This window comes from Lepidochelys kempii, chromosome 7, assembly GCF_965140265.1.
Source record: "Lepidochelys kempii isolate rLepKem1 chromosome 7, rLepKem1.hap2, whole genome shotgun sequence".
In the NCBI taxonomy this organism is placed as follows: domain Eukaryota; kingdom Metazoa; phylum Chordata; order Testudines; family Cheloniidae; genus Lepidochelys; species Lepidochelys kempii.
Genome location: NC_133262.1, coordinates 30,687,170 through 30,709,022, shown reverse-complemented (window position 1 = coordinate 30,709,022; position 21,853 = coordinate 30,687,170). Strand labels below are relative to the sequence as shown.

General features: G+C 53.9%; 1 protein-coding gene across 2 annotated transcripts; it reads left to right on the top strand.

The window, feature by feature from the left end:
* The first annotated feature begins 962 nt into the window (after positions 1–962).
* Positions 963–21,801, top strand: SART1 (spliceosome associated factor 1, recruiter of U4/U6.U5 tri-snRNP). Of its 2 annotated transcripts, none has more exons than XM_073351692.1 (20): positions 963–1,346; positions 2,774–2,828; positions 3,864–3,919; positions 5,735–5,861; positions 6,782–6,887; positions 8,210–8,287; positions 10,532–10,631; positions 11,782–11,924; positions 13,131–13,337; positions 14,556–14,677; positions 14,780–14,922; positions 15,259–15,389; positions 16,616–16,786; positions 17,465–17,575; positions 17,813–17,900; positions 19,165–19,255; positions 19,854–19,989; positions 20,319–20,408; positions 20,935–21,056; positions 21,304–21,801. In XM_073351692.1, exons 1-20 carry the CDS (start codon positions 1,001–1,003, stop codon positions 21,320–21,322), a joined length of 2,442 nt encoding a protein of 813 aa, XP_073207793.1. In that variant the 5' UTR covers positions 963–1,000; the 3' UTR covers positions 21,323–21,801. The 2 variants fall into 2 exon arrangements, with proteins under 2 accessions (XP_073207793.1, XP_073207792.1); XM_073351691.1 differs by having other exon boundaries at positions 964–1,346; positions 16,613–16,786.
* The last annotated feature ends 52 nt before the right edge of the window (positions 21,802–21,853 follow it).

Here is a 21,853-nt window from a genome sequence, read left to right as displayed (position 1 = left end):
ACACATAGAATATCAGGGTTGGAAGGGACCTCAGGAGGTCATCTAGTCCAACCCCCTGCTCAAAGCAGGGCCAATCCCAATTTTTGCCCCCAATCCCTAAATGGCCCCCCCTCAAGGATTGAACTCACAACCCTGAGTTTAGCAGGCCAATGCTCAACCACTGAGCTATCCCTCCCCCACAAATTAACAGCCTGAAAATGGCTTCTGTGAAGCATAGTATCTAAGTACTGAGTAGCTGGAGCCTGTCTGGAAAGCTGGTGTCATAGAATCATAGAATATCAGGGTTGGAAGGGACCTCAGGAGGTCATCTAGTCCAACCCCCCCTGCTCAAAGCAGGACCAATCCCCAATTTTTGCCCCAGATTTCCAAATGGCCCCCTCAAGGATTGAACTCACAACCCAGGGTTTAGCAGGCCAGTGCTCAAACCACTGAGCTATCCTGGGCCTGGGCTCTATGGGGCACCATGGTCCAGTGTGTCCTGCCTCTGGCTCTGTACAGCCGCTGGCGGTGCCCTACTCACCCCCCTCTAACCGAAGGCCTTTGTTTGGTGGCTCATTTTTATAATTCTTCGCCACTTCGCCTCAACCCGCAGTGTCCGCACCTGGCAGCTCTGCGCCATAGGGCTGCCCCCCAGCCCGTGCCCCTCGGCTCCCCTGGGAAGAAATATGCCACCGCCCCCTCCAATGGTAATGGCACATCCCCGTTGCCTAGGGGCAAAGGTCAGCCAGCTGCAGCAACTTCCGGAAAGTAGGAAGTGTGTAGTGGTGACCCGGAGCTAGTAGCCTTGTAAACAGGAAGTGAGGTGTAAAGAACCCGGAATTCGAATGCTTGGAAACAGGAAGTGACATAAACCAGAAGTGGCGTGTAGACAAGCAGGAAGTGGGCTGTAAATTACCCGGAAGTAGTGCGGAATGAACCCCAACTTGTGGGTAATGACCCGGAAGCACAGTGGCGCCAACCCCGGAAGCTTCGCGTCGCGCCGGTGCCATTTTGCGTCTCCATGGGCTCCTCGAAGAAGCACCGGGAGCGGGGGGAGACCGGGGGCCCTGGGGGCTCTGAGGAGCAGCAGCAACCACCGCAACAACTTCAGCCGGCGCCCGCCGCCCCCTCGTCCTCGTCCCGGCATCGGGAGCACAAGAAGCACAAGCACCGGAGCGGCGGGTCCGGCGAGCGGCGGGGGAAGCGCAGCCGGAGCCGCGGGGAGCGGAGCAGCCGGCGGAGTGGGGGAGAGGAGGCGGCCTCGGCGGCCCGGGGTAGCCATGGCCGGGCTGGGGACAGGGGCGCCCAGGAGGCTGAGGGGACCAGGCGGATCAAGCGGGAGAAGCGCGACGAGGGATACGAGGCAGGTCAGAGCCCGGGGGGTGGTATGAGGGGAGGGACCCGGGGGGCTGAGCGGGAGGCTCTAGGACGAGCGGCCCGAGAGCCAGAGAAGAGTTTGAGGGGAGAGGACCGGGGTTCGGGGAAGGGGTCCAAAGGGAGAAGGTGGGAGTCAGAGGCGGAGTCACTGGTGGCTAAGAGTGGAAGGGCTGAGGAGGTCAGAGGGAAAGGAATGTGGGGGTGTCCTGTGGGGTGCCCTGTGGGGTAGTCTATGGGAGTGGGGTGTGGCTATGAGATATGGAGGGAGAGGGGCTATGGTGATATGGAGTCTGTGCGGTCGAGGGGGAGGGATTGGTGTGGCTAATGAGGTAAGGGAATGGACAGAGTTTATTAGGTTTTATTAGTGCTCTGGGGTGGCAGGTGTCTTTGGATGTTTAGAGGTGGTTATGGGGGGGTGTTGGGTTGACTATGAGGGTTTATGGTGGGGATTGGCTGCTAGCGGAGAAGTTATGGGGGTCAGGTGTTGGGAAGGGGCTAGGTGAGGGATCAGAGTGCGTGTTTGTCCTTCTGTGTTGTGGCACTGGGTCATTAACTTTAGAGGTCAGAGGGCATGAATTTTTTATGGGGTAGAGATGTGGAGTTATAGTCTCTGATGGGTGAGGGAGATATGACACGTCTCATGGGTTGGAGGAGGCAGCAGCTGCAGGTGCTGTCCTGGAGGAGGTGGTGGGGGATGAGGTTTAGGGAAGGCATGACTTGCTGATTTATTGGGTGGTGGGGGGTGTTTGATGGAGAAGGGGCATGAAAGATCAGAGTAAAGCAAGGAGTAAGCTCATCGCCTGTCCTGGGGAGTGAGCATGCATGTGTTTGTAATTGCTCATAAAGGGGTTCTGAAAGGTTTTTGGAGCAGATGAGCTCAGGATAGACCTTTTGTGAAGGGACTTCCTTGGTTGATCATGAGACATCTATGTATAAAGTGCCCCGAAAAGGTGTCTTAATACATAACTCTATACGATAACTGTGTGGCCTGTGATCTGGATAGACACACTTTCTGGCTACATCTGTCTAGCACCCTGTTTTATGGTACCATATTCTGTCATGACATGGTATCTAGCCATTGACCTCACTGACACTCCACAATAGTGCGAGCTGGAGTCTGTTCTGTTTCATCGACAGAATAACTAGCTTGGCTCCCTCTGTGGGATCTTTATTCCAGCTGATGGGCAAAGCCAAAGGAACCAAGTTAAATTTTCAGGTCCCTGTAAGGGGTGTGTGTGTTCACAGCACTTTTCGCTATAAAAAGCATATCTTAGCTGGGTGGTGGTCTTTGGCATGTGCTAAGCAGGAAGTCAGACCAGTTGGTCAGAGTGGACCCTTCTGGCCTTAAAATCTATGAAAACGAGGTCTGTTACTTTTGTCTTGTTTACAAACATCTCCCTGACTTATCTCTAAACAGCTGCCAGCTCAAAGGCTAGCTCGGGGGATGCTTCTCTCAGCATTGAAGAGACCAAGTAAGTGAGATGCTATATCTAATGTAATTACGTGCTCACCCTCCCCACCACTTCTCATTGTGTCTGAGCACCAAATGCATTTATTCCATCCTGTGAGGTTGGACGATACTTTTATCCCCGTTTTACAGGTGGGGAAACTGAGACCCTGAAAGGGTAAGTGGCATTAATTTTGTGTGTGGGAAATGTGGGGTCTGTAATTTATTTCTCTAATTAGTTGGTGCTGAAAATGCAGAGGCCCCCCTGGCTCTTTTTGGGATCTGGAAAGAAATGAATGGGGAGTTGGTCTGAGATTCACAAAGATGACTCTGAATCTGAAATCTTCACAGCCCATCAGACATTGCTTAGGGCATGACCAAGGCTCTGCCATCCTGTCTGTCATGCCGTTTGCTGGAATGTTTACCTTGTTGTGTTTCTGTAATCTTTTTTTATGAGGGAAGGCAGCATGGCCTAGTGGGCAGGACACTGGACTAGAAACTTGGGAGATCTTGGGTTGCCTTGGCAGGAGTTAAAGCTCCTGCCAGCAGAGCTCTCAAGGTCACTGGATACATAGCTTTCCGACTGTCAAGGTGCAGTCCGTAGGGAAGGCATAGTGGATTTGTATGCCTAATTTCCTCTAATGAGAACTCAGCAGCCATGCCTCAGCCTTGGATTTTATCACTTGTGTTCCAGTAGTGCCCAGGAACCACAGTCATGAACCAAGACCACATTGTGCTAGCCAGTGTGCAAACATAGAAGAAAGCTTAGGTACTTATCTGCCTCCCCCAATTCCTGTAGCTTCCTAATCATTGATAGATATATCCTCACAACTCCCCTGTGAGGTGGTGAAGTGCTATTATCCCCGTTTTACAGATGGACTGATTTTTCCGATGTCACACAGGACGGGGATGGAATTGAACCCAGGTGTCCTTAGTCCCACACTAATGCCTGAACCACTGGAGAATCTTTTCTCTGTGCTCTAAATGAGTCCTGCTCTTGTAGGATCTGTGTATTTCTGATGGTTATGCCACATAACCCCATCTTTCTTTCTATCTGCAGTAAACTCCGAGCTAAACTTGGGCTGAAGCCTTTGGAAGTCAATACCATCAAAAAGGGTAAGTTTGGCTTTCACCTTAATTAAAACAAAAACCCAAACCTTGTGTTTGGTCTGAAACCACTTTGTACTTGTTAAGGCTTTAACATCCCTTTGTAGGAATGGCACAAAAATGTGGGGTCTCTGGTATTTTGCTATCTTAGTGTTCCCCCGCTTTGATGTGTTGTGGTTGGGGTTTTTGCTGGAGGGTCCTTGTTCCTGTGCCCCACTCTTCATCTCTCATCAGTTCCCTGCCATCGCAGGGCCTGTGGGTATTGGGGTTGCCCAAGTCTCTCCTGTTCCCTGCAAGGGGCACATAAGTGTCTTCTGAGGACTGAAATGTTTTGGTGTAACAAGTCACTGGGTTCAATATAGGGGTATTTGGCTGAAATTCTCTGACATGTGCCTTACAGGAGGCCAGACTAGATGACTAATGGTCCCTTCTGGCCTTAAACTTTCTGAACTCATTAAATATTTTTCTCTTAGGCTCTTTGTATTGCAGTAGCACCCAAGAAGCCCCAGTTACAGACCAAGACTGCATTGTGCTGGGCGCTGTACAAACACTGTTTTTGTGTGTACTTATCTGGCCCCTATCTCTGTAGCATTTGAGCCCCTCAGCCTTTAATGTGTTTATCCACAGAGCTCCCTGGAGTGGTAGACAATACTAATACCGTGTTGTACAGATGAAGAAATGAAAGACAGAGGCCATGTCTGTGCTAGGAGCACTATACCACTATAAGAATATCTGTATACTATGCCGGTGAAGCATGTGACTGAGTAGTTAGTACTGGCTTTGCTCAGGTTGAGTAACCTTATTCCCACAAAGCAAAACTCCTCAAAGTGCAGATTTTCTGTATAGCTACACCTACACTAGAGGCGGGCAGTTGTCTGCTCTGCTCTTGTCAGTCACACCTAATCTGACCCCTGGCTGACAGAAGTCTGTAGTGTAGATGTGAAGTCTGTAGTGTAGACATGGCCTAAGTGATTTGTCTGGGGTCACACAGGGAGTCTGTGACACAGCAGGGACTCGAACCTGGGTCTGTCCTGCAAGATGAGGGCTGGCTGGAAGTCTCTCCAGATTCCATCTGAATTCTCCTCTTCATCCAGGCAGCAAGATGCTCTGGTTGGGCTGTTCAGAAGCACTCAGTGTTGGCCTGACAACCCCCCATGGAAGCCCATAGGAGCAGGATTAAGGCAGTGCTCAGTGGTTCTGAAAATTCTGCCCTCTGTCAGCTGAGGTCCCTGGGGACTCCATCCCGGCATGCATTTCTGCACTAGGCATGGTGGCAGGGCAAACAGAACTGGAGGGTGTAGGAGGGCTCAGTGGCTATAGCGCCCCTTCCTAGTAGAGAAGAGCAGGTCTTGGCGGTGGTGTTTATGGAGGCTGCTGGACACAGACAGACCCCGTGGTTCTCCTGGTCTCTCCGATGCCTAGGCTGTGCTGTGTGGCGTCACCACACAGTGTCTGCCTACGGACTGTCCTGGGCCAAGCACGCTGAAACATGCCGACACCCTGCTGAGCAGTCGGTTAGAGCATGGTGGTCTCCTTCCTCCTCTGGACCCAACGCCTGCCAGTTCCCACTGCTGCTCCTTCCACAGGGAGCAGGGCTCTGGCCCTGGCCAAGGGGAAGAGACATCAGGTCCATCCCATGATCAGATGTGGTAAGACTCCTCCCATGCCCTCTCCCAGCTGATCAAGGCACTCAGTTGATCCCTGTGCTGTTCTTTTCTCCTGCCAAGCACTAACAGGAGGAATGCAAGTGGCGAGGGGGGCAGTAACATACTTGCCTGACTCCTCCTGCTGCAGCTCCTCTGTCTTGTGTGTTTTCCTCTGCAGAAGTGGGCAGTAAGGAGGACCCTGTGGCAGCTGAGGTGATCAACCCCATTGTGCTGAAGCAGAGGGAGGAGATCCGGGAGAAGCTAGCAGCTGCTAAGGAGAAGCGGCTCCTCAACCAGAAATTAGGGTAAACCCCCACCCTATTTGCTTTGTATGTACTTGGTCCCATTACTGTTGAGTGTGATGCAGTGTCAGCACCCACTGCTCATTGCTCTGACCCCAAGCTTTATACAAATATAAGGATGTAACTGTTAGGCAACAAGGATTGAACCTGGGATGTCTGGCTCTAACAGCCTGAGCTAATGACTACTTTGCTCAAGATGTGTCATTGAGTAAGGCACACATTTTTACTAGTGAGGATAATTAACCCTTGGAACAACTGACCAAGAGCTATGGTGGGTTCTCTGTCACTGGCTGTCTTTTTCTAAGAGATCTGCTCTAGTTCAAGTAGGAGTTACATCAGGGCAGTCCTATGGCCTGTGTTATACTGTGGTCAGACTAGATGATTCCATACTAGGGCCCTTCTGGCCGGAAGTAGCCTGCAGAACTCATTATCATGGGATATTAAGGTTGAGAATTTAGCTGGATTCCAAACGGAATTGGATGTTTCTATGGAGAAGAAGAGTATTCAGTGTAGTTAATATAGTCAGTTCTGGAATGGGGAAACTGAGTCACTGGGTAGCTCCAGTGACTGACTTAAGGTCACACAAGAAGTCTGGTAGAGTTGCGAATGGAACCCAGGTCTCCCAAGTCCTGGGCTAGTGCCCTGACAACTGAACCATCCTTTCCTTCTCTCCCTCTTCCATCCCTCTCTAAAACATGGGTCTGCATTGACCAGTATTTGAACCCAGATCTCCTATGGGGCAGACACAAGAATTCTACCACTGAACTACCAGTGCTTTTCCTGAGGACAGGAAAGACATTTGAGCTCCTGGTCATTTCAAGGATCCAGAGGGCTCCAAGGAGGATGAGGCGGTGGTGGGGAGCTCTCCAAGGCAGAACAGCCTTCTTTCCTGCTAGCTTCTTCCTCTGTTTCCCCGCTTTCAGGAAAATCAAGTCTCTGGGAGAGGATGACCCCTGGCTGGATGACACCGCTGCCTGGATCGAGAGGAGCCGGAAACTGCAGGTTGAGAAGGAGCTGGCTGAGAAGAGGGTTAGTGTAGTCCTGGAGTCTCAGGAGCTTCTGGGCTGCATGGGTGCCTCGTTGGGAACACTAGCACTATGTGTGACATGTACCCAGCTGCCCTTGTCTTCAATCCAGTAGTAAAGCATGTTCCATCCCTGTCCCAGCAGTTGGTGCCATCTGCCCTGCTCTCAGCTGTGCCAGCTCTTGGGTTGCCGCTGCAATAAGGAACTAAGGCTGTAATTCGCCGCATGTGGCAGAGTGTTGCATGGTGGTTGGTATTCTGGGCCGGCTGATGCGAGAGCATACGTTTGCTGGCCTGGGACTGCATGCAAGGGGGTGTTGTGTTGGACTGGGGCTGTGCTGATGGCTTGTTGTATGCTTTGGAAGTAATACTCTTCAGCTTAGCCAGCTCCTATTGAGCTATGAGCTTGCTACAGAGGTTGGAAGGTGTAGACAGCAGCCAGACTTAGCCCTTGTGTTGTTTAGGTGTATTATGGTAGTGCCTACAGACCCCAGCCAGGAGGGAGGCATCATGCCAGGCACTGTGCAGGTCCCCAAACAATATCAAGGAACCAGACATAGAGAAAGTGATAGGGTACAAATGGATTAAATGGCAAGGTTGGGCCAGGAGTTCTGGTTCTCTCCCCCATGCATGCCTGTTCTGACTACTAGACCATGTTCAGTGGGTAATAGAAACCAGGAGTTCTAATGCCTTGCACCCCAGCTCTAACCGTTAGACTCTACACCCTCCCAGTGCTGGGAACGTATATGGCCTGGCTCCCAGCCCTTCCCCCAACTTTTGGCCACTAGACCAAGTTTTTGAGGGTCAGGCCTGGTGGGGCTGGGAGCAGGGCTGCAGCTTGTGGGGTGGCGGACAGGGCTAAGTGGGCTGACGCTGGGCGTGGGGCTGGAGCCAGGAACAGGACTGAGCTGGGAGCGGAGCCGCAGTTGGGCTGTGGTGGGGGCCAGCAGCTGGGCCCGTGGTCAGGTGTGTCTCTGTTCCTGGCCTTGCCCCCACCCTCAGCCCTCGGAACCGAGCTGTGGCCGAGGCTGGGGGCTGTTCCAGGGCTGGAATCAGAGCTGCGCCAAGGCTGGGGATGGGAGCCGGGGATGCGGCTCTGGGTGGGACTGAAGCAGAATGGGGAGGGGCTGGGTGGTGCTCCCTCCCTGCCCCTGTGGGGGCTGGCCCACGCCCAGCCGCTCCCACCAGGATGGTTCTCCACACCCCTCTAGGGGGGCGCGCCCCACACTTTGAGGAGCTCTGCATTAGACCCTATATCTTAATACGTCCTATATGACTGTGATTAATTTTAAAAGCATCAGAATTGTTTCTATTTTGTTAAATTCAGGCTAAACTCCTTGAAGAGATGGACCAGGAATTCGGCATCAGCAGTCTTGTGGAAGAGGAGTTTGGGCAGAAGAAGAAGGTGAGAGCAACCTGGAGGTCCTGGCAGAGTGCAAATACCTCAGCAGTACCTAGGGACCAACAACGACCAGGGCCCCATTGTACTAGACCCTGTACAAACAGTCCCTGCCCCAAGGATCGTACATGCTAAATGGTGGGGACAGATACAGCTGGGGGAAAGGTGTAGTATGCAGAAGCAGAGTGAACAATGCCATGGCCACAAACCGCATGATAGCTGTTCCTGGGAGGGGAAAGGAAATGGGGAGAGGGGGCAGGGTAGGGAGGGTATGAGGGGAAGCTGTGAAGCAAGTCTGAAGTGAAGAGACAGAAGGGAGCAGGGTGGAGCAAACCCCAGTCAGTGCAGGGCAGAGAAGTTCCTTCAGATCAGTACAAAATAGTGTACTATTTTGCTCCTTCCAGTTTCAGTCTCTGGCTGGCTTCTCCCTGCAGTTTCTTGCTCTATAGCGTATGTGGCTGATGGGTGGGGAGTGCTGCATGGATCCTAGTGCCCCCAGAAAGAGAAGGGGTCTCCTGCACACCTCTGGAGTGTGCTGGCAAGGAGGGCTGGCCATGTTTGCTTATTGAAATGCAGTAGTATTGATGTCTCCATTTTCACAATGGCTTTCCCGGAGACTATCCAGGACTCCATGTGCTATGGCACTGATCCATGCCAGAGTTGCTCCCTTACCTCAATGCGACTCTGTTGATTTCACTAGTGTTGCAGTTACTCTCTAGCGTGAACTGGGCCATGAGTGCTACAGTGGTGGCTTCCCCATGCAGCCTGGCGTTGCTCTAGGGTAGAAACTGAAGGTCCCCCACTTCCAGGCATCTGATCTGAAACCTGCATCTCTAGCCTCTGTACAAAGCTGAAACCATACAATGCTTGGCTGCTGGATCTTGTGTCCAGTTCTGGTGTGCACCAATCCAGAAGGACATTGATAAACCAGGGAGGGTGCAGAGAAGAGCCACGAGCATTATTAAAGGATTGGAAACTGCCTTAGAGTGAGACACACCAGAAGCTCAATCAAGTTAACTTAACAAAAAGAAGGTTATCAGTAGCCATTTGATCCCAGTCTGTAAGGACCTACATAGGAGACAGAAATTTGTCTGCTAGTTTGAAGAGCTCTCCATTATCAAAGATTTGACAAGAGCGAATGGCTGGAGGCTGAAGCTAGACAAATTCAGACTGGAAATAAGCACATTTTTCCCAGTGAGAGGAGGTAACCGTTGGAAGAATTTCCCAAGGGCTGTGGTGCATTCTCCATCTGTTAGGGTTCCCTCCCCGCTCTGAACTCTAGGGTGCAGATGTGGGGACCCACATGAAAGCCCCCTAAGCTTATTTCTACTAGCTTAGGTTAAAAACTTCTCCAAGGCACAAATCCTTTGTCCTTGGACGGTACGCTGCCACCACCAAGTGATTTAGACAAAAAATCAGGGAAAGGGCCACTTGGAATTCCTGTTTCCCCCAAAATATCTCCCCAAGCCCTACACCCCTTCCTGGGAAGGCTTGAGAATAATATACCAACCAAATAGGTAAACCAGATTCTTAAAAAACAGAACTTTATTATAAAGAAAAAAAAAAAGTAAAAGATGCACCTCTGTAAAATCAGGATGGAAGGTAACTTTACAGGGCAATCAGATTCAAACACAGAGGATTCCCCTCTAGGTAAAACTTTTAAAGTTACAAAAAACAGGGATAAACCTCTCGCTTAATACAGGGGAAAATTCACAACTTGAAAACAAAAGGTAATCTAACATGTCCTGGGAGGAGGAATTTTCTGACCTGGTGCTTCTCTGCTTCCCAAGAGAACAAAAAACAAAGAGCGCAACACCCCCCATCTCACCCCCCGCCCCCACCGATTTGAAAGTATCTTCTTTCCCCATTGGTCTTTTTGGTCAGGTGCCAACCAGGTTATTAGAGCTTCTTAACCCCTTACAGGTAAGGAGGAATTCTAGGCTACCCTTAGCTGTATGGTTATGAAACCATCACTGGCAATTTTTATATCAAGGTTGGATGTTTTTCTAGTATATCTGCTCCGATTCAACCAGGAATTAATTCAGGGCTGTTGTATGGCCTGTGTTGCATGGGAGGTCAGACAACATGATCACAGTGACCTCTTCTGGCTCTGTAATCTCTCTAATGACTCTACTGCCCTCTGGGGGACGGGTGGCTGTGCCTGAGTTCTGGCTTGGCATTCATGCCTTCTCCTCCCAAGCTGACTTCCTTCAGCCTGATGCCTCCTGTTCGATTTTCCTCTATCTCCAGGATCACTACAGCTCCCGGGATCTGCAGGGCCTGACGGTGGAACACACCATTGATTCGTTTGAGGAAGGAAAGACCGTTATTCTGACCCTCAAAGACAAAGGTAACCAAAGGGACTTCCCTTGCACCCCTCAGCATGGGAGTGGGGTAATGATTATTCTGGTGGAGAGCAGGGCTGCCTGTATTGAGACAACATGGCTACCACTAGGGCTTTCCCCACTCCCTGCTCCCCTGCTATAAAATCTGAATTTATTTTCTGACCTGTCTGTATAAATCCCTAGGGGGGGGGGGAAAGCTGTTAGTGGAATTGCTCACAAGTTCTACACACAGATTATGTACTGGTAGAACTGTGTGTGTGTGATATATCAACCAATACAGTTACACTGGGTGCTGCACAGATCCTACCCTCAAGTAATCCCTGCCTCAGAGAGCTCACAGTCTAAACAGGCAAAGGATGGGAGGGGGAACTGAGGCACAGAGAGGCCCTTGCCCAAGGTCACCTGGCGGGGAATAGAACCCAAATCTCCAACTCACAATCCAGCACCCTCCCCTCTAGGCTGCACTGCCTCTATTCACTGAATGGAGATAATGGTGGATATTCTGGAATCTGGGCAGCACGGGGCAGGTTTTGTACAGGTTTCAGAAGGCAGAACTCCATCAAACTCAGTGTTACACCCACTGTGAAAGAAGCCCTTTGACTGGGGAATGCATTTATTAGCATACTGCCTGCCCTCAGTACAGCAGGCCCTGAGCCACTAATGATTCGCTGCAGTTTCCCATAATCATATTGGAAGTGGGAGGGAGGGTGGCCTAGGGGATAGAGCAGGATGACCGAAAAAAGTCAGGGGTTATTTAGACAGGCAGCTCTCTGGGGCTGGGACTGTCTTTTTGTTCTGTTTGTATAGTACCTAGCACAAGGGGTCCTGGTCCGTGACTAGAGCTCCTGGGCACTACCATGGGTGCTGCCACTGACTGAACTCTGGCAAGTCACTTAGATGTGATGGGGCTCTGTTTCCCTCTTTGGAGCCTCTCTGGGGCGTGGTGGGGGATTAAATGCCAGATGTAAAGCATCTTGCAAAGCTAGAGGAGAGGGAAGTCCTCTTGTTCCTGCTGGCCAACTGAAGCCCTTGAACGCAGCGGGCAATGAATAGATTGACAGTCCGTGGTCGTTAGCTACAGTGCTGGGAGCACTGTGGCTGGGGCTGAGCCAGGGCTGTATGGTAACCCAGTGGTGATGGTATCTTGTCTCCCAGGTGTCCTTCAGGAGGAGGACGATGTCCTGGTGAACGTCAATATAGTGGACAAGGAGAAAGCTAAGAAGAATGTGGAACTGCGGAAGAAGAAGCCGGAGTACAGGCCCTATGAGGAGGAGGAGAGTGTGGATGACATGGCGATTGTAAGAGCAGCACAGGATACAAGGGCAGGCTGCACTGGTTCTCAGGCCTCCTCCTGTAGTTTAAAATGGGCCCAGGTTCCTCGGTGGGGGTGTGTGTGTGTGTGCATGCGCGCCCATGTGCTTGGAGTCACTGGGCTAAAGGTAGCCGTGAAATGTGGTCATAGGTGACCTAGATTCCCAAAGCAACCTCCTTTAATCAAGCAACTAGCAAACCCCCTGTGATTGGTGGCTGTGACTTAACACTGTTCTCTAACCTCCTTCAATCCAGGCCCAGGGGCATCAGTGTTCTTGGGTTACAGCAGTACGGTGGTTTTAAACGGCCATGCCGTTAGCGTGCAGAGCATTTCCTGGCCTGCCTGGGAAGACTCCTTCATGTAGGTTAGTCCGAGCACTGACCTACTCAGTGGGTGTATTCCTGGCTGGCAACGGAGGCCGGGACTATGGACTAGCTTTGTCCATAGGGATTGCAGTTCAAAACCTGATCCTGAGAGGTGTGGAGAATCTGCCTGGAGTGGGGAAGGGCATTATAGTCGGTGCTGTGACTCATTTCTCTGCCCAACAGTGCGGTGCAGGGGCTCATTTCTCTGCCCAACAGTGCGGTGCGGGGGCTCCCACTGCAGGCTCTGTGACCTGCCTCATAGCTGAAATCTGGGGGTGGGGGGGCCCTGGTGGTGGCAGGCAATGCTCCAGACGTGGAATAATCTAAATAGTGCTCTCTTAATGGCTTCAAATTCAGACTGATGCCTTACTGGGAGAGGCTTTCGCCAAATGCCAGGTATTGGGTTAAATACAGGGGGAAATGGATGAAACTGTCTGGCCTGTGATAGACAGGAGTCAGAGTAGATGCTCTAATGGTCCCTTCAGGCCTTAAACTCTATAGATCTATGAAAAGTGGAGAGGTGCCATGGTTTGTTTAAGCGGGAGGTGGGTTGTTTGTGGGATTGGAGGTGGTGTAGCTAACCAGACCAAGGAAGGCAGAGAACATGAACTGGAGCGTGGGAGGGAGTTAGAGAAAACAGCCAATCAGCAGGGGGCAGGGCATATTGAGTGAAAGCCCGAACGAGCAGTGGTGGGGAAGACATGGGCAGCTCATGAGCCGCAAACCTGTTGTTCTGATTCCCGTCTTGCATCCCTGCTGGAATGCCTTATGCTGCCTGACCCTGGAAGGTCTCTGTGCTGGAGGCTCACGTGCTGTCTCTCCCCCAGTACAAACACAAGAACGTCCTGTCTAAGTATGATGAGGAGATCGAAGGGGAGAAGAAGAAATCCTTCAAGCTGGACTCGGGCGGCATGGCAGATGGCTCATGGGAGCGGGAGCTGCAGCAGGTTCGCGATAGTCTGCGCAGCCAGGCCCAGAGCCTAGACATGCCTGGTCTGCACCTGGCCTCAGAGTACTTCACCCCAGAGGAGATGGTAAGGAGGCCTCCTGCAGTAGCACCTGCTACTCGTTTATTCCGGGATCCAGGTCCCTATTGCAGTAGTGGGATGTGGGGCAAGCCAGGCTCTGACTTGGTCCACCTAATCCTCTCTCTAGTTGCCAGGCTGATGGGCTTTGCCAGGCGCTCAGGGTCCAGCTGATGGCCAGATTTGGGATCGGGAAGGAATTAGACCAAGGTCAGATTGGCAGGGACCGTAGGGGTTTTCACCTCCCTCTGCAGCATGGGGCAGAGGTCATCTGCTGGGCATGTCTTACCTTATCTATTCCCTGCTGCTGCAGGGGCCTGTACTAGATGATCTTTAAACTCTGTGAAACTGTGGCTAATGCTATTATGTCTGTTACAATAGCGCTTGGAGGGGGATTGTCTTGGGTGCTGCAAAGCACCCCCTGACTGAGATCAGGACCCCACTGTGCACCAGGCAATGCACAGAGCCCCCAAACTGAGACAGGACCCCTCCCATGCACAGAGAGACAGTCCCTGCCCCAGAGAGCTCAGTCTGATTAGACAAAAGATGGGGCTGAGGCATAGAGGAAATGGGACTGACCCCAAGGTTAGTGGCAGAGCTGGGAATAGAGCCCAGGAGTCCTGGCTCCCAATCCCATGATAGTGCTGCCTCTCATATACAGAGAATGTTTGCAAAGGGGTGTTGGATTCTTACCTTGTCTTACAAGAGGGGGAGAGATAGCTCAGTGGTTTGAGCTTTGGCCTGCTAAACCCAGGGTTGTGAGTTCAATCCTTGAGGGGGCCATTTAGGGATATGGGGCAAAAGTTGGGGATTGGTCCTGCTTTGAGCAGGGGGTTGGACTAGATGACCTCCTGAGGTCCCTTCCAACCCTGATATTCTGAAGACCAGACTACCTGTGGACTGGTGGGACTGGAGTGGAGCGCTGGGCTCTAGCCACCCCCTGGCCTGGTGTGTTAAAGACAGTGCCTTGTCCCAGTTGCTCGTGTGTGTATTAGGGAGTGGCACTGTGGGGCATGCGCCTGGACTTGTGGTTCTAGGTACAGATGCTGGGGGCGTGGAGCCACAGGTGCTCCTGGGTAGATGTGTGAGGGGGTGGTTGGCAAGGTGCTGGGCCCTGGGTGCTCATGGGGATTGCAGACAAGGTGCTACACACCAGGTCAGGACCATGCTGTGTGGATGAGGGATAGAGGCTGTGCCTCACTGACCCGTTTGGTCTCTCCCATGCAGAACATCACCTTCAAGAAGACCAAACGGCGGGTGAAGAAGCTGCGGAAGAAGGAGAAGCCAGTGAAAGCTGATGATCTGCTGCCCCTGGGCAATGAGACAAAGCAGAGCGACTTTGGCTCCCGGTAACCGGGGGGGGGCAGGGGAGTCCAGTCCTGTGGGTGGAGAGACCAAGAGGGCTGTGCGGGATTGGTTCATGTGCTAACCAAGTTCTCTCTTCCCCACAGGTTAAGGGGCCGAGGGAGGAGGGCTCACAGGAAGAAGGAGGAGGAGGAGGAAGGGGACATGGAAGAGATTGTGAACCAGCCTGCAGACCTGCCATCCCAGTCGGATGACACCCGGGTAGAGAACATGGAAATCAGCAGCGATGGTGAGGGGCTGGGACCCAGGACTCCAGGGTTCTTTCCCCTGCTCTAGGAGGAGAGTGGGGTCTAGTGGGTTAGAGGAGTTTTTCTCAACTGGTCTGTGGACTGATGCCAGTCCCTGAGATCTCCCTGACAGTTTAGGAAGGCAGCATAGCCAGTCTCTGGTATCAAAGTTGAGAAGCACTGGGTTAGTGTGTCAGGCCCTGGAGCCTGGTTCTTACCCAGCAGCCTCCAGTGGCTGGCCTGATGCTCCCCGCAGGACCCCACCCTGCTGAAGCAAAGGCCCTTGGGATGCTCGTTGCTGTTGTTGACTCCATGCCCCTATGTTTCTTTCCCCGCAGAGGAGGCTGAGAAAGTGCCCAAATCCCCAGTTGCCTTGGAGGAGGACGAGGCGGAGCAGGAGCTGCAGAAGCAGCTGGAGAAGGGCCGTAAGCTCCGGCAGATGCAGCAACTGAAGGAGAGTGGGGAGAAGGTGAGGAGGCCTGGTCCACAGGTGGAATCAGGGTGCGGGGCTTTGATGATGGTCTGGGAGGCCATCTGAGTGTTACTGTCATAACCATATGGAATAGAATGGAATCAGAGAGAGAGACCAGGAATCCTGGCTCCTAATGTGGGCCCCCTGACTGGAGACTACTCCCCTCCCAGAGCTGGGCTGGGAACCTAGGAATCATTAACCCTGTGACAGGTTTCGTTGGTCCTCCTAGCCTTTAAGGGGCGATGGAGGGCTATGGTCCCACTGGCAGGCCTTAGTCACACCTTTCGGGCACTGGGGAATTAGCGGGAAAGGAGCGCTGGCACGAGTCTGCAGCGCGCCCCTCAGGCTGGTTGGCCGGGCTAGGGGAACGCAGGCCCACCCAGCTCCACTGCGTTCCAGCCCAGGGCCCTGACAGTGGCGGGGGCTGAAGGTCCCGCTGCTCGGTCAGCGGGGGGCCATCCGCGCCCGCTGACCAAACACCCCCACCCCACGGTGCAGTTCTGCCCCCGGGCTACTTCCTCCCCGGTCTCTCAAGTGGGTCTCTCCGGTCCCTCCAGCTCGTCTGGGTATTCCGCTGCTGGCAGCTCCAGCTCCCCCTCTGTGTCGGACTCAGCTGGCCCGGGCTACAGCTGGGCCCCTCCAGGTCCTCTGGGTACTCAGCGGCTGGCAGTCCTGGTCGCCACAGGCTTTCCTCCCGTTCAGGTTCCTCCTGGCCCAGGGCCTCCCCTGGATCGGCAGCAGGATCGCAAGGGAGCAGCCTGTGTCTGTCTCCCTCTCTGGTGCTCTCCTCACTGGGCAAAGGGCCCTGTCCTTTGTACTTCCTGTCCCACCCCTCCCCTTCCGGGGATTGGCATAAACTTGGTCTGGCCCCGCCCACTCAGGCTGAGAGGGTGGCTCTTTACCCTCTGGTTCGGAGGGAAGCCACCCTGGCTCCCTACAAATCCCTAGACCCCACTTCCCTCCTAGAGCCAGGGAGAGGATTCTGGGGTGACCCTGTTCTATGGATGGATGCATTTGGCCTCCATGCTCCTTGACTGAACCCGCCATCCCAGAAGGGAGCATGTGGTGCCCAGTCACACCCTTCCCCTGAGCACAGGTCCAGCTGCCCTGCTGGGGCTGCCCTGACTCTGGGGGCTCCTAGTGATCCTTGGTTCAGTGCGCAAGCCCCCAGCCTCATTAGCGCCCAGCTGCTGTCTAACCCAGCCCTCTTGCTCCTGAAGCAGGTCACTGAGATCGTCAAGAAACTGGAGACCCGCCGTAGCCGGGAGGACGACGAGGAGCTAGAGAGGAAAGGAGCGATAGTCTTCAATGCGACCTCGGAGTTCTGCCGCACACTGGGCGAGATCCCCACTTATGGGCTGGCCGGCAACCGCGAGGACCAGGAGGAGCTCATGGTGCGGCTTCCTGGGGATTCCTCCCCTTGCCCCAGAGTGGGCTGGGATGAAAGGAACCTGCCCTAGACAGAGGGGCATCAGCAGAACTAGCAGGAGCAGAGGGCTGTGGGTCAAAATTATGGGACACCGCCAGAGTGGGGTGGGGGAGAAGAGCCCAGGACGGTGATAGTAGCCGGCTGTGGGTTGAGACTGATCGGCACCAGCACAACTGGGTGGGTTCGGGGAGAGCCCAGGGCGGGGATAGTAATGGGTTGGGGGTTGATTCAGATATGTTGCCATGGTGCCTTATGGGAACTGTGATCCAGGTACGTCATGCTCCCATTTTCCTTTATGGGCTGGGCTTCCTGGACAGACTGAAGTTCCCATTCTACATCAGGGTCTTTCCTCTGGTGCAGAACAGCACTACATCGTGGGAGTTTTTGGCCATGGAGCGTCCTGGCATATGGAGTCTGACCTATAAAGGAAAATGGGCAAGTGAAACAACCAAACTACCACTCCCAGGAGGCACTGCGGTGGCAGAAGTGCTTCTGTTTTGGGGCTCTTTGGCCAGCCCTAGCTGGGAGCATGGAGCTGCATTGCATGTTGTGGCACATGTTCTGCAGTGATCCCAGCCCCACTAAGCCACCCAGCTGGGGGCCCCCATGCTGATGCCCCGGGTGGCCTCTCTTCTGCTTTCAGGACTTTGAAAGGGATGATGAGAGGTCAGGAAATGGAGGCTCAGACTCTGATGGTGAAGAAAACATCGGCTGGAGCACGGTCAACCTAGATGAGGAGAAACAGCAGCAGGATGTGAGTACAATTTGGGGAAGGGGTGTGTGGGCGGTGACAGGTGTCACTGCATTCATAGCTTCCCCGACATGCGTTTCCCTCCCCCCCCTCCAGTGAACACAATGAACCCTGCGGGGCTGTCAGTCAGGATTGAGGGGCACTGGCAGAGCTGTGGGAGGGGAGCCCAGGGCTGGCATAGCAGGGGACTCTTTAAACAGATGAGTCCAAAGCCCTGAACCCTGTCTTCCCCCTTTGCAGTTCTCAGCATCCTCTACCACCATCCTGGATGAGGAGCCCATAGTGAACCGGGGCCTAGCTGCTGCCCTCTTGCTTTGTCAGAACAAAGGTAAGTGGGGAGCTCAGGATGAGCCCCCTGTCCCAGAATCCTCTTGGGTTCCCATGCTTGCCTGCTGTGCTACATACAGATGACTGCTCCCTGTTCACAGCAGGGCCCAACTCCTCTCTGAAAACCCTCCCTGGTACTTAGTGACCGGAGTGAACTTTGTTTAAATTGTAGTAAGGCAAGATCTACAGAGATCGCAGCCCCTGTCATGCTGGGCGCTGTGCAGTCAATGAGGCAGTCCCCGACCTGGAGAGCTCAGCCTAAACAAAGGGTGGGAGGGTGTCACGGAGTCCCCGGGCGATGCTCTGGAACTGCTCCCTACTAAACCAGTCAGGACTCTGTGAAACCAGTGTCCTTTCTGTGAGCAGACTGTCTTCAGGACACACAGCTCACACAACTTCCACCTTCCTGGGTCTGACCTCGGAGCATTCAGCATCCTCTGCCCCTCCGTACGCTTCCCACCGCGAGTCCGCCAAGGCGGGGTCCTGGGGAAGCCAGAGGGTCCTGCACCCTAACTTCGCAGTCAGACATGACTCTCAGCCAGCCAGTAAAACAGAAGGTTTATTAGACGACAGGAACATGGTCTAAAACAGAGCTTGTAGGTGCAGAGAACAGGACCCCTCAGCTGGGTCCATTCTGGGGGGCAGTGAGCCAGACAACCAGGTCTGGCACTTCACTCCATATCCCCAGCCAGCCCCAAACTGAAACTATCTCCAGCCCCCCCTCCTCTGGGCTTTGTCCCTTTCCTGGGCCAGGAGGTCACCTGATTCCTTTGTTCTCCAACCCTTTAGCTCTCACCTTGCAGGGGGGAAGGGCCCAGGCCATCAGTTGCCAGGAAACAGGGTGTTGGCCATTCTCTGTGTCCAGACCCCTGCACATACCTGCCCTCTAGGGCTCTGCCATGATCATACACCCTTATCCCACCACCTAGATACTTAAGAACTGCACAGGGGAAACTGAGGCACCCCCACACTATTCAGAGGAAACATTAAGAACAGTCCCGTTTCGTCACCGAGTGGGACAGAGCCCCTGAGAGGGGAACTGAAGTGCCCAAGGTGTGTCAGAGCTAGGAATAGAGCCTAGGAGTCCTGAGTCCCAGTCTACTGCCCTGCCCACTAGGCCATGCTGCCCCTGAAAGCCCTTTCTCCCTGTGTGATCCAGCAGCTCTGAGATCTCTGGGGCTGGTGTTTATGGTGAGGGGGAAGCTTCCCAGAGCACTTACTGCCCCTGGGCAGGGCCTGATCCATGCCTCTTCTGCTCACTGCAGGCCTGCTGGAGACGACAGTGCAGAAAGTGGCCAGGGTGAAGGCGCCCAACAAGTCGCTACCCTCAGCCGTGTACTGCATTGAGGATAAGATGTAAGTGGCCTTGTGGGGCAGGCGAAGCCCCGGGGTAGATCATCAGTAGCTGAAATTGGATCTGCCACCTCTGGGTCTTGGCACCTGGGCCTCTTGCCTGAGTTAAAGCCCCACTGTGCTAGCCATGTCTGTAGCACTTGCCACCACAAGAGGGGCATGGAGTGGGTGCCATAAGATCTGTTGCCAGAATAGGTGTTGGCAGTGTCCTGCCCCATGGCTGGTTCCCCTAACCCCAGAAGGATGCCAACGGTCACGCAGCGGAGACTGGCAGCAAGGAGGCAGTTGTTGTGCTGGTGGTTTGGGTGATGTGGACACTGGTCATGCACTCCCAGTAACACCCATAACCCTTATTGTAGACCTGGGCCTAGGTCTCGTGCCACTGAAAGGCCGAGTGCCTAGGGATCATTAGTGGCCAGAGGGCTAAGAGCCCTGGTTTCGCATCTCATTCAAGACAGAAACCCCCTAGTGCTACGCTGGGGCAAGCACTGACTGCAAGGGGAGAGCGCCCTCTAGCATCACATTGGGATCAGCAGTGACTGCGCGGAGAGCAGCCATCCGCCCCGCCACTGAAATAACCTTCTGGGTTGGGCTCCCGCAGGGCCATTGATGACAAGTACAGCCGGCGGGAGGAGTACCGGGGCTTCACCCAGGACTTCAAGGAAAAGGATGGCTACAAGCCTGACGTCAAGATTGAATATGTGGATGAGACGGGTCGCAAGCTCACCCCAAAGGAGGTAGTGGGAAGGGACATGGGGGCGCCCGGGGTAGGGGGTGGGCAGTGCTGATGCATCCATGTCTTTCCCCTCCATTTCCCCCATGGGAAGCGGCTGTGATGGTGAAAAGAGGTTTTTTTCTCGGGGGGTGGGAGAGGGTTGGCTGGGAGCTGTGATAGTGAAGGGGGAGTTCTGTGGCGGGGATCCCTTGCTCTCCCTACTGTCACAGATGGGGAAGGGCGCTGGGGGTTTCCCAGCCCTGGTACTGTGTGGAGCGGGTGGCAGGAGGCTCCTAGGTGGGGCTGTGTGACAATCAGTGCTGACCCCCACTCTGTGCACTTTGTCCCCAGGCGTTCCGGCAGCTCTCTCACCGCTTCCATGGGAAGGGCTCCGGGAAGATGAAGACAGAGAGGAGGATGAAGAAGCTGGACGAGGAGGCGGTGAGTGGGTGACATGACTGGAGTTCCCCATGGGCAGAGCCTGTAGGATGCTGAAAGAGGGGTGGGGGCAGGTCCAGCTTCATCCTGTTGGCCAAGCAGTCAGGCATGGATGGGAAACCTGAGGAGAGCCCAGGGGGACACAGGAGCAGCATAGGGTGGGTGCTCTCCCACTGTGGTCGGTGTTGGCTCCTGTGCCTGTGTGGCACTAAGGGGTGCTGTGCTGATTATTTGCAGTCATCAATGGTTGTGCTCTGGCCTCAGAGTCTGGCTGTTAAGCCTGGGGTCCTGGCCAAATCACTCTTCAGGTTAACCATCTCCTCTACTTCCCCCTGCTGTTTAAACTGGAATAGGGGAGTTCTTCCTTTGCTGTGTGAGGGACTGATAAGACCCTACACCTCCGTGGTGGCTGTGTCTCAGCACTGGGTGCAGGTGGGATGGGATGGGATGGGCTGTTAGCCTGGGATCACAGTTGAGTTGGTGAAAGTCTGCAAGGGGCTGTACTGACTCAGGCTCTCCTCTCTCTCAGCTGCTGAAGAAGATGAGCTCCAGCGACACGCCCCTGGGCACGGTAGCGCTGCTGCAGGAGAAGCAGAAGGCCCAGAAGACCCCCTACATTGTGCTAAGCGGCAGTGGCAAGAGCATGAATGCGTAAGTACCCTGTCCTCTCAGCCATCATAGGGTTGGTCTGTCTGACCTCCCCAGTGCTGGGAAGCCGGGGCCTGGGGCAGGTGGTCTGGAGGGGAGCATAGGACATGGTTCTCCCAAGTCTAGTGGGGCTAATATAGGAGTGCATGGCCTCTTTTGTAGCTGTAACCCCTGTTAGTGATGACCTCTTCCCCCTGGCCTGAGTGGTCCTGGTCCTTCACTCATGTCCCCTCTCTCATTGCTTCAACAGAAACACCATCACCAAGTGAGCTGCTAGCACTGATCCTGGAAGCAGATGCCGTCTGCCTGTCACTTCCTATCTGATCTGACCATGTGCATCCTGGGTTCTGATGGTGGGGAGTCTCTACTCTCCCGGGGGCAACGGTCCAGTCCTGCTCCACCCTCACCATGTACCTACAAGTTGTGAAGTCAAGGGGGGAGGACTTCCCATGGTAGTGCTTCCCTCTAGTGGCTTCCACCTCTCAGCATCTGCTGGGGTGGTGTCCCTCTGCCCCATGCCACAGAGGGGACTCCTGCCTGTGCCTAAGTAAGATGCTGGGGTGCAGTTAAACTCTCCCTTCAACTCTTGATGTCTTGGATGCAAGACAGGCTGACCTGCCCTCGCCCCCACAGGCGGGGGCAGGGCTGTGTATATAGTTAAGAAACTGTGACTCTTGGCACCAAAACCTTGTTTTTGTATTGATGTCAAACCAAATCACCCATTAAAAGCACCAATTCCTGTCTGGGAGCTGGGGCCTGTTCTTGCCCGTACGGAGATACTTGTTCCTAGGGTGTGGGTC